At 33.4% G+C, this 12,278-nt stretch overlaps 3 protein-coding genes across 3 annotated transcripts; all 3 read right to left on the bottom strand.

Moving 5' to 3' along the window:
* Nucleotides 1-4,317: 4,317 nt before the first annotated feature.
* Nucleotides 4,318-5,500, bottom strand: LOC117175823 (cysteine and glycine-rich protein 2-like). Its single transcript, XM_033365581.1, has 3 exons — nt 5,412-5,500; nt 5,126-5,234; nt 4,318-4,423 (listed from the first exon to the last, which is right to left on the bottom strand). Exons 1-3 carry the CDS (start codon nt 5,457-5,459, stop codon nt 4,347-4,349), a joined length of 234 nt encoding a protein of 77 aa, XP_033221472.1. The 5' UTR covers nt 5,460-5,500; the 3' UTR covers nt 4,318-4,346.
* Nucleotides 5,501-5,649: 149 nt separating this feature from the next.
* LOC117176602 (keratin-associated protein 5-1-like) lies at nt 5,650-6,033 on the bottom strand. Its single transcript, XM_033366855.1, has one exon. The coding sequence runs from the start codon at nt 6,031-6,033 to the stop codon at nt 5,650-5,652; it is 384 nt and encodes a 127-aa protein (XP_033222746.1).
* A 3,710-nt stretch (nt 6,034-9,743) lies between these two features.
* On the bottom strand, nt 9,744-11,494 carry LOC117177264 (LIM domain-containing protein PLIM2c-like). Its single transcript, XM_033367852.1, has 3 exons — nt 11,380-11,494; nt 10,982-11,124; nt 9,744-10,610 (listed from the first exon to the last, which is right to left on the bottom strand). The coding sequence occupies exons 2-3, from the start codon at nt 11,076-11,078 to the stop codon at nt 10,102-10,104; spliced, it is 606 nt and encodes a 201-aa protein (XP_033223743.1). The 5' UTR covers nt 11,079-11,124; nt 11,380-11,494; the 3' UTR covers nt 9,744-10,101.
* Nucleotides 11,495-12,278: the final 784 nt, after the last annotated feature.

The following is a 12,278-nucleotide window of genomic DNA, read 5'->3' on the forward strand; positions in this document are numbered from 1 at the left end:
TAACTGACCTATATTTCAATACCAATGCATATTATGAATTGTAATATTATAAACTTATATTGAAATAATAGAATAAAAATTAGCGCAAAATAAGGAACAAATATTAAAGCAATCATGAAAAATAAAATTTGTACATTATTTTGCAATATCTGAATGAGCAGTACTAGCCCGAGGTGCAGAAATAAATATAATACACATTTGATATAATAGTGTTGAACATAATGTAGAACAGTTCACATTTTGGATAAAATCGAGTGCGAAGCACGGGATACGAGGTAAGAATGTGTTTATTCTAGCCGAAGGCAGATTTTTACGTTCTCATCCATAATGAGTAGGTATTAATTTTATGTGAAAATGACCCAAAACCAAACTTGAAAAGGATCCCGTATGTCTCAATGGGCACAAAGCCTAAAACTCAAAAGGTCCCAAGATAAGGCCCTCCGAAGACAGTATAGTGGGGGTATCGGCTCTACAAGTTCACTCGGTCATTTTCCTTACTCGGAAGAGTGGTTTCGGTTATTTGACTGAAGTTTTGATATGTTACGCGTCTCGACGTCCTGAATAAATGTCTCAATGGGCACAAAGCCCAAAACTCAAACGGTTCCAATATAAGGCCCGCCGAAGTCAGTGCGATGGGGCTATCGGCTCTACTCGTGAATTAGGCCATTGACTCTTATTGGAAACGTACCCCCAATAAAAAGTAAATGAAACAATTAAAAAAGAATGGCCGTTGCCGCTTGCATTAGCATTACCCAGAGATTACCACGCGGAGGTTGCAAAGTCAGACTTGAACTCCTTTTTCATCGTCAGTCTTTCAGTCGTTATAGTTATAAAGTTCTTCAGTATTATATTTCTTCTTGTTTTAGATTTCCAAGTTCTCACGTTTTTATTTGTTAAATCATGTTTTTTTTGTATACAAATCGCAAGTGCTGTTCAAGTCTCCTAAAAAGGACTGTTGGAAAAATAATACAGGTATCAGCAATCAACAATCAAACTGTCAATAACTATCCTGACAAGGACCCTTCAAAACTTATCGCTGATCTTCTACGCAACAACTATGGCAAAACTTGCCAACTATTCTTAAAAGAATCTTTAAAAGATAATTGACAATTGCTGCGACCGTCTTCTGTTTTCGTGCATACACAACAAAAAAACGACGATCTCTGCGATCGTTTTCTGTTTTCGTGCATACACGACAAAGAAATGACGATACTGGTAAGGTGACGGCAGCGGCCTTTTCACTTGTAATCGTAGTATCTCTTTTCAACTGCTTTGACTTTGTTAGATTCTGGAGTAGAGTACATGTTCTTGAAGTATTTCAATAAATATTGGGAAGTTTGAACAACAAAATACAGTAGTTTGGTTATTTTATTTCAGTACTGGTTTAAATATTTCCTTTTCGATTCTTAATCTCGCACCTGTATATTTAAAGATATATTTTCACCATAAATGTTAAAAAATAAGTTCAAATATTATTTTTTTTTCACTCTTGAAACCAATATTTAATTCTCATAAGTGACAGTTACCACTGTTTCTGGTTATCAATTATATGTACTTTATGAATATGTAATAATTTTTCTTTTTCACAACCAAAGCTACGAGAAAAAGTTGTGCTTTCTACCTTCTATACTATAATATCGAGCATGGCGCAACGTATAACATGTGATCTATGTAATGACACTTTTCCTCCTCGTAACATGCGACTTCTGCGGAACTTTAATATTCAAAAAGTGGAGATTGCTATGAGGTACCGTGAGGAGCTTAACCATCCTGCTCTTGAGGTCAATGATCTTTCACATGTTCGTCTTAACTGTGATTTATTACTTACACGCGATGAAGCAGCCTTGCAGAATCCAGAGTCTTAGATTGAATGTTCTTAAACAAAGATCCACTGAAACATGTATGATTTGTAATCGCCTGAATAATGATTTATAACGGCTTATTGTTCAAGCTGAGGTTGATATATATTTGATCAAAAACATTTATGTTCCTCAAGCAACTCGGATCTTCATGCAACACCTTGATGAAACAGGTTTTCTTTTAAGAAACTTCTATGCTGGCTTTCAATATTTAAATCGCCCTATAAATTTGCTTGGAAAAGAAGTCAGCAGATTCCTTACACTATTAAGAGAATTAGCTCTGAAAAATCGTGATAAGTTTTTTTTGATGCTGATATTTTAACTGATGAAGATTTTACTTATCTCACGTCCTTATCAAAAGCACAATTTAACGATTTACACGAGTCTTGTGTTCCTGTTCCTGGAGGTAATAACTTTCGTCAGATCACCACAAAATCTCTCTTCATATTTTTGTGTAAAATGCACAATGGATTTTCTGATGAACTTCTAAAGATTCTGTTCAATTATGACAGTAGACAGGGAATAATTATGTTCGTTATTGCAGTGAGGAGTTCGATGATGATGCGATTTGTACCGGGAAATAGTGGTCTTGAAGCCTTTACTCGACCACAATTTATCGCACAGCATGTGACTCCATTTGCAAATGAATTGTACAATGACAATCCAAAAGAATTGAAGGCCATTACAGTTATTGATGGAACTTATAGTTACATTGAAAAATCAGGAAATTACCGTACCTTGAGACAAACTTACTCGGTTCTTAAGGGGCGTCACTCAGTAAAACCAATTATTTTAACTGCACCCGACGGTTACATTCTCGATATCCACGGACCATATTTCGCTAATGGGAGAAACAATGATGCCTCCGTATTAATCGATCAGTTCGAAAAAGATATTAACAATATTAACCAGTGGTTTCAAGATGGAGACATTTTTATTGTGGATCGGGGCTATCGAGATGCAGTGCAGTTCTTAGAAAATGAACGATACAATGTCCATATTCCGCCTTTCACGGAAGGCAATCATCAACTTACGACTGAAACGGCCAATCACGTCCGCATGGTAACCATACAGCGATGGATTGTAGAAGCACGAAATGGTCACATAAAAACCATGTACAAGTTTTGAGACGGACTTATTTCAAGGGCTCACGTCTCACATTTGAAAGATTTTTGCTTGATAGCTGGAGCCTTGATAAATAAATATCGAGTACTTCTACAAATGATGGATAAAACTGTTGTCCTAGCGCTAGAGATTCAAACTCGATTGAACAACGTGAAGGTGGTGCAAGCGTTAGTTTAGGCTACAAATCTTGCCAGAAGAAAGACTATGTGGGAGCGTTTGAGGATCAGAATATACTGTCGCTTTAGAAATGTTACTTCCTATCAATTGTGGATAACTTTTCGAGTAGACGTTGAAACCGATCAAGTCGAAAATAGAGAGGTTGAAGCTATATTATGATATTATTGTACCTGCAAGGCTGGAACAAGAACTTTGGGTTGCTGTGCACATACTGCGAGTATTATGTGCTTCCTTGGGTGGGTTCGGCATCAGCAGTACGTAAAATATCCCAATACAATGCTCCTTCGATACATTCAGGATGCCGGCAATAGGAATTCAATCAATCATGATGATGACGCAGACGTAGGAGAATTGATATTCGATGGTGAAGAATAGACATTAGCAGAATATTACAAAAGATTAGAAAGACTAAAAGTGCTAGACAGACTTAAAAAACTACAAAGCGTGAAAAGACTAGAAAAAGCCACATTATGACTAGTTTATGGTCTGAATAATAGCATAACTATCTTTAAACTAAACGAAAATAAAAAATATATATAAAACTTGAAATAACCAATAAAAAACGTAAGAACTTTGAAATCTAATACAAGAAAAAAGATTAAACTGAAGAACTTTATAACTATAACGACTGACAGACTGACGATGAGAAAGGAGTTTAAGTTCCACTTTGCAACGTCCGCGTAGTAATCCCTGGGTAATGCTAATGCAAGCGGCAACGGCCATTCTTTTTTTATTCTTTCATTTACTTTATATTGGGGGTACGTTTCCAATAAGAGTCAATGGCCTAGTTCACGAGTAGAGCCGATACCCCCATCGCACTGACTTCGGGGGGCCTCATCTTGGAACCGTTTGAGTTTTGGGCTTTGTGCCCATTGAGACATTTATTCAGAATGAGGAGAAACGTAACATATAAAATATTCAGCCAAATTAACGGAAACCATTTTTCCCATGGGCGTGATATAGGGTCTTTTAAACAAATTCACGGTTATGAATGATCATGAAATTAAAAGAATCTAAATATCGGTTCAGAATATATTTATTTATTAAGGTGTAAGAAAAATATAACATTCTTAAAGAACGAATTTTTAACATTAAACATCTTTTGAGTGTTACAAATATTGGTTAGTTCATAAAAATCCTGGTAAATCTTTAGTTGATACAATTCTAGTCAAACTTATCGAGAAATTACAATAGCGTTTGTAGGGCTCCGGCACCAATTCCATACCCGTAACCTTGAGGTCCAAAGTTTTGACCGTAATATTCTTAAATTTAATCAGGACGATTAAATAATACTAGATTATGTTATACAGCTTCGACTAATGCATGCAATATGGAATCAAGTTCAGGTAAGTCCGTACAAAGAATCAAGTTATCAGTTAATCTGTATAAAAATCAGGTTAGAGTTCTTCTTTATATTTAATCAAGACCATTTTTGTTTATTTGGAGATTTATACGTTTGTACGCTCTACAGTACTTATTATAATTTATCTTAAATAGGCAGAATAAGCGCTCTTTTCCTGTCCGCGGAGTAGCAGTACAATAGCACTTTATTTTACTGCGATAAGCGGCACGTGAAGTGGCAGCAAGGAGGAAAAAGTGAGTGAGAAGTAAAAGAAAAGTTGAAGAAAAGAGTGAGAAGAATTCATTTTAAAATTATCTTAAATTGCGAAGTGGATTTTGGACTTGTAACGTCGCTCCATACGCGCGTGCGTACGCGGTATATTTAAACGCCATTTTTACATTATTTTAACTTTACTGCCTTCGGCACATATCTACTATTTATGTATTTGTTGAACATATTTACTATTCTACAGATTTATTAATGAACTTGAACTTCATTCCAAATTGCATGAAGCATTTGATTCTGGTTCGTTTATTTCTTTAGTAAATGCAAGTGAAGACAAGCCTTTAAAATAATATTTAAGCATATAGCTATGTTACTCTATTGACTTAATTTTACTCACGCTTCCAATAAATTTCGCCACAATTCTCTTGGTATGTCAACGATTCCAAAGGTTTGCGACAGCAAAAGCAACTAAAACAAATATTGTGGAAGGGCACTCCTGAGGCAACCTGAAAAATGGTGTTATATTTATCTTCAATACCAACTTAAATCAACAAAGTTTTTTAACTAAAGTACAAAGTTACATGAATTCCAATAAAGATACAAGATAGGATGTCTTTACAACAGATAAATAACTGACAGCTGCATTAATCAATTAGTCTCGAGAATAAATACATCATTTTTACCTGCTTTTCAGCGTGGTACACTTTTCTCTCACATCTCTGACAATCCATTCCTCCACCAAGGCCTGAGCAACCGGGGGGCACTTTAGACATATAACAAGTTTCTTTTTTTTTCATCATTTCCTTCATCATTTTTCTGAGAACAACACCTATCCGCAACAGTATTACGTCCTGCAGGGCTATTGCACCTTAAAAAGAAATTGGAATTTATCCTTAGTTCAACCAAAACACCTTCACCATCTTACCGTGGGCTACTTTTTCCAGACCTGTTTCCTGAAATTCCCATTATTTGAGGTATCTTGCAACATGGTGGTTGATGTGCATTGGATGTAGGTGGTAAACATGTAGATTTTCCTGAATTTCTAAGAGATTGACAGGGTGGATTGGGGCAGGATCTTAAAGGCAAGCATAGCTGGCCAGGTTTCCCACATCCTCCTCGACAACCACTTCCACAACATCCACCACCTCCACATTTATTAGTATGTTCTCCACAAGGGTGACGACACCTGGATTTCTTTGTGCAAAAAGGACGTAACCCAGCTAGAGAACAAAATCCATCACATCCAGAACATTTTGGTGAACAAGTATCAGTAAAATATGCTGTTTCGTACAAGGCTGTATTCATTTGGTTTGCGCCACATTTTATTTCGATATTGTCTTCTGATCTTAGACAACAATCTTCAGATTTTTCAGGTTTCTGTCTTTCTGGTTTGTCCCATATCCATCGAATCCTTGAATGCTGTTTTCAGATCTACTAAAATGATCACTAGATTTAGAAGGTTGCTTTTTTGTTAAGCGCGAACTGCATCCACCCGAACCTGAGCCTATTGATAAAATCGAAATAGTTTTTAAGTAGTCCCCGAACTCTTCGTTTGTGGAATAATTTAAAAATTTTTATTTTGTTAAATTTCATTAATGTGTATTTATTTGAGGTTATATGTGTTACAATTCTCCCCAAACTTTACTTTCAAAATACACAATATTTTAAGCGGAAAACTTGGGACAAGCAAAAAAGATAATAAATAATGTCCGGGAAACTAACCTTGTTTGTAGGCAATTAAAAAAGTTTATTTTATAAATAATTTCTAAGTGGCTACCAGCAGCATCGTTACGACAGAGACCTACATTATTGGAATGGCAGAGAGTTGAAATTTTGTATGATTATTCCTCAAAAAAAGAGTTCGGCGATGTCCTTTATACTATTTTTTAGCATCTCTGAATTTAGTCCTTACAAATTGTAATTTTTGTGGACAAAAACCCGGGGGAACTGAACCCGATTTACCACCCTAATAGCACAGAACGTTCCGGGAACCTTCGGTACGTTCCAGTGGAACGTTTCCTGGGCGTGTGAAATGTCCGCTACTTGAGAAAGTTCCAGTGGAAGTTTCAAAGAATAAAGTATCGTTATTGTTATTATTATAAATGAATATCCGATAAACCGTAAGTAATAGGTCAAAATTGATGCCAGTTTATGATATGGATATCATATTAGAATGTATAATATGCAGTACTCAAAACTCAAAAATGACATCTATTTCTACCTATCTCATACGGTTTACGAGATAATTGTTGTTAATAATAACAATAATGGAAGGTTACCCTCAGGTTCCAGTGGAACTTTCCCAAGCGGCGGACATTTTAGACGCTCAGGGAACGTTCCCAGCACGTTCCGTACTATTCGGGTACACGACAAAGTATGAAATGCCCTAAAACAAATATTTAAAATCTAATACTATTTCCTAATCCTTCCCATACATTTTCTTCTTTTTAAATTCCTCCTCAAGTTTTCCATGAAAACTTGAATACCCATCAAGAAACCTATAATTTTTTTCATTTTTTCTTTTCATCTATCTTTATCTCAATATAAGTACCACTACTATAGCTACATCGACTTCTTCTGCCTCCATTCAATTCTCCTTCGTGATCATATTCCCCATCTATGTCCCCTTCGTAACGACTTTTGCCCTTGCAGCAACCACCTCCTCCACCTCCTCCGCCACCACAACCACGCATTCTGCCATTGCTATAATCCTCGTGAATGGTTTCCAGCGATGTACACGTTCTATTGACGAACTCGATTCTATCGTGTTCCTCTGCTTCTTGAATGCAATCACAGCAGTTGCTATCTTTAAAGTTCAGATTGTAGTAACTTTGGTGTTCATCCTCCAGTATGTTATCGTTGCCGACATTTCGCATTGTCAGATTGCCTTCTTGATCATCGCAGATGGTGATCTCTTCGGGTATATTATTACCGAAAGAAACTCTCCTTATGGGCGGGGCATATAGTGAGAGGGTAAAGGGGGTTAGAGTGGACATTGCCTGCTAATGGATTTATTTTATGTCGGGTTTAAGATTCGTTGGTAAATAATTTTCTTGTTCGTGATGTTGCTGAGTCCAAGAGAGCGAGGTTTTTGAAAAGGATCCGGGACTGGAAACACCTGGGTTATAACTACTTTCATTTACTTTGATAGATTTTACAAATATCTAATTTATTTAATAATTCAAGATTTGTCATGTCTTTTAACCTCAAAAAGTGTGTCGTTAAGTGTAAAAATGACCTCAAATTTCTTTGAACTGTTCTTTAAATTAGACGCGCCTCGATATCATTTTGGAAAAATACTTCATTTAAACTCAGATTTTTCTTCGATTTTAAGTAATATTATTTAAGATCACCAAGGTTACTATCAAAAGAATACAAGATTTGGATCCCTAAAAGAAAAATCTATCAATAGAAATTTTTTAATTCAGAAAAATTAGGAGTCATTCCGACATAATGGAGAGAAATTCTGGGAGCCTGATTTCAGACTACGTTCATTTATCGGAAAAAATATTATTGTTTTATATACTAAATTCTTAAATTTACCTAAAATATTAAGTTTTGGAATCAGGTCTTTTTGAGACAAAATTGCTTAAAACTCAATTCTGATATAGTAATTTTATTTGGTGAGTAGAAATTTCTAACGTTAGTAAACTGATATCATTTACAAGATTGGATTTTGTTTTAATTCACTTTGGAGTTTTTTAACTTGGATTTTTGTGGACATTTGGCACTCTTCAGTTTTTGGTATTTTAAAATCTTTGCAATAAGAAATATATGTCCGCTGCGCGGGCCCATTCTCATTGCGTTCTAGGCACCCGGCGCTTCGCACTAATTTTGAACCAGCCTGGGACGCGCGGATACGCTCTCGCGCTTTGCGATGGTTTTCATACATGCATCTACTTTAACTACATTTTTTCAAATATCATAAATATTGTAACCTAAATCGAAAACTGTGATTTAAACTTCTGAGGAATTACAGCCATAAATTGTAACTGAAACTGTTTTCTATTTGTTTTTAAAGAGGGTTCTCAAAGCATCTACGGCTTTGACGATTACATTCTCATTACGAAACTCGCGCTTCGCGCTCGATAATTTGTGTCCAATTGAAAAACGTAATCAAGATAATTTGAAAATCTTGTTCAAATCCTTTTTGAACGTTTGTCTAATTAAGAAATTTCATGAGAACAGGTTCGAAATACATATATTTTATATCTAGTAAAAATTTGGATTGATATTTCTTAACCTATAAAAAAAATTTTTATCGTTTTTTTGAAGGTTTTCAAAATGTTGAAAAGCATATAACTTTTTTAAATTGTATCGAATTTAAAAATTTTATTGGAAATTTTATTTGGATAATTTGCAAGTGTTCCACCCGTCTATTATAAACTTTTAAAAAAATTTCTAAAATTTGAAAAAAAATTTCAAATTTTGAAAATGATCTAAATTTTTAATTGTTGTTGAAAATATCTGCTTAACGAAATTAGCCTTCATTTTGTGAACCTTAAGAAGGATATCAAAGACTACCTTGATTGGACAAATCCTTCAAAAGTTAGCGTGGCTATGACATTCAGGTAACTATATATACATACATACTGACAGACATACATACATACAGACAAGCATACATTCAGGCATATACCGACAAAATGTTATGATTTTTGGACTCTGTGAGGGCCGAAACGTAAAGATCCATTAAAGACCAGAGATCGAAAATTTGGAAGATTACATTACACTCTCATGAATGAGAATGTAAAAATCTGTCGATTCTAAACAATATAAACGAGGTTTATTAATTCGATTGATTGAGTTTTAAAGTCTTTCTTTTCTTGGAAAAAGATTTATTCATAAATGTTTTCTGATCAATTTGTAATGCTGATATTTTCAAATAATTTTAGGAGCACTTACATATTGTTTATAAATTCGAATTATTATTTTTATGAAAATCAGTAAGCTTGAAAAACATTTCTCTCCAAATCAGAAAAATAAAGTTTAGTCGCACCTTACTTTCGGCTGAGGAAGGTTCGTATTGAATCCTAATTTATCAGTTTGACTTATTTTTTTGGTAGAAAATTGATTCTGTGGCTGAAAAAATATCTGTTTATTTGGTTCTTGTTTTGAAAAACGTCGAGGACTCGCTACTTTTCTTAATCCTGACTTGTAATTATTAATATTTATGCTGTTAAATCTGCAACAAACTAAATAATATTATATAAAATTATAAATTTCATTTGATAATGCTTAAGTAATTAATCGTCTCAAGTAGCAACAGTTTATAACAAAACATTCTTACTTACTCCTTAACATAACTACCATACCTTCAGAATGTTAGTATCTATTTAATTATTTACAAAGAAACTATTAAAAATTTCCGAGTTATCTAATTTTTGGATATTTAAATATAAATGAAAATCTTTCTGACGCAGATTGGTTACGATTGATCCAATGACCAACATTTGACGATTTTTTCTGCGAAATGCCGTAAGTTATTAGGGAACCGAGAACACCAAGATTCGCATTTTCTCTTTCGCAGCATTTACTTATCCCTTCTAAATGAAATTTTTCTTCGTGTTCTCCACCTCCCCTAAATCTAGGCTTTTCCAATGGACAAGCTCTCAAATTTGGAATATCTTCTTTGTTACTTGAAAGTGAATTTTCGCAGCAATAGCAGCTGCCAAAATCCGAAGAATAATCTGAACTCGAATCTTTTAAAGGTAGAGTTTCTCTATTTTTTCTTTTTGTAATGATTTCTTGATTTCCATGTGTTGAAACCGATAATACGGAACAGGAACTTTCAGAAAAAAGTTGCGAGTAACAATTTCGGCAATAAACTTCTCTAGAGTGAGTAGCTATTGTGCAGCTGTCCAGCAATTTTCGGCAATTTCCTAAAAGTATAGACATTTCAAGACAATTTTGTGAGCAGATTTTAGAAGGTAGCTAGTTTGTTAAAATATTTTAATTTTATTTTTGTTCAAACCCCTTTATAAAAAGGAATGAAGTTTAAGATTTAGAATACAATTTTTTTATTAGAAAATTGTATATATAGACAAAAATGTTCTGAGGTTTTATAAAGAAATGTTTTGCTTTCTGTAATTTTTTTCATAAATTGAAGTGCTTAAAATAAGATAGTTGAAAGTGGAAATCTTTAAAAATTAATATTTTCGGTGTACCATCTGCTGAATAGAATATTCCAATTCTAATTATTCATATTTCAACCTATATTGTACATTTATGGGACTAAATAAATATAACTCACGACAGGTAAAACAAAAGGTGTGCCAAACTTTTCCTAGGGCTAATTTTTGTTCAGCGAAGTAAACCTCGCGAAGGCAACGCGAACACACTCCGGGCATTTATTTTTCAAGATGTTTCATTTGAGCGATATTTGGTGCCCTGCCTCTAAATAAAATAAGAAAATCTTATATGCTGTATAATTTTATATAAAAAAATGGATAGTAAAAAATCCCTTTGTGACAATGATCTTTGAAATTAATACATTGTCAAACAGATTCACAAACAGCTTGCTCAAGTTGATGTAAATTTTTAAATTACAAGTTTGTAATTGAAAATAAAATATGCAAAAAATACTATAACTTGCGTTATTCTAAACTATTAAAATTTAAATAAATAGCATTTTTCTGCATATTTACTTACAGAGCAATCAGCCGTGGGTCTTTCATTTCATAGCAAATTGCTTAAAATTCGCGTAGTAGAAAGACATAGAAAATTATAAATGCACAAAATAAAAAAAGTGGTTAATGTATCTATCTCACATGACAGATCGACATGTCAAATAAAAATCAATACGAGCGTTCTTCAGATTATTGAATCAAAAATTAAAAATTATTTTTAAAAATTATTCGAAAATTAAATTGTTTTTTAAACTATTAAAACTAACAAACAAAAAAATTCTGACTATCAAAACAATCGGTTTAAAAACATATACGTAATATTCAATTTGTTTACAAAAAGAGAATGAGAACCCCTTCTAAAACTCTAAAAAATCTTAACAAAAAACAATTAAATGGAAAAGGCTTTTATATTTCTCTAGAATTTACTTTTTTAAATAAATACTTCAAATCTCTATAAAATTATAATAATTCTGTTGAAGGGAAAATCATTTCGTAAATTAGAGATAGTTTTTTATGACTTTTTTTCATTTCTGCAATTTATTTAAAGAATTACAAAATTATTACAATACTCAACCGAACAAATAAGGAATGCACAGCCCTCTACGGGAAATCAATATACCTAGGTAATCTCGCTTCAATAAAAGCATCTGCATGGGAATTTTTTAATGGTTTTAGTATTGTTTTAAATATATAAGTATTCTATATCGTTAGCTATTAAATACTCTTTACAATAATAACAATTATATAGACATTTTTTGACTAATTATTAAATTATATACTTTACCAACTGTTTTCTTCATTACCAACTTAGCTTTTTTCTTATTTAAGGGCATGTGACACAGCTAAATACCTATATTACCGACCACAGTTTTTCAGTTCACTGAATGTTTTTTTGAACCTAAGAACTTTTTTTGTAAATAA

Source organism: Belonocnema kinseyi, chromosome 7, assembly GCF_010883055.1.
Source record: "Belonocnema kinseyi isolate 2016_QV_RU_SX_M_011 chromosome 7, B_treatae_v1, whole genome shotgun sequence".
Taxonomy (NCBI): Eukaryota; Metazoa; Arthropoda; class Insecta; order Hymenoptera; family Cynipidae; genus Belonocnema; species Belonocnema kinseyi.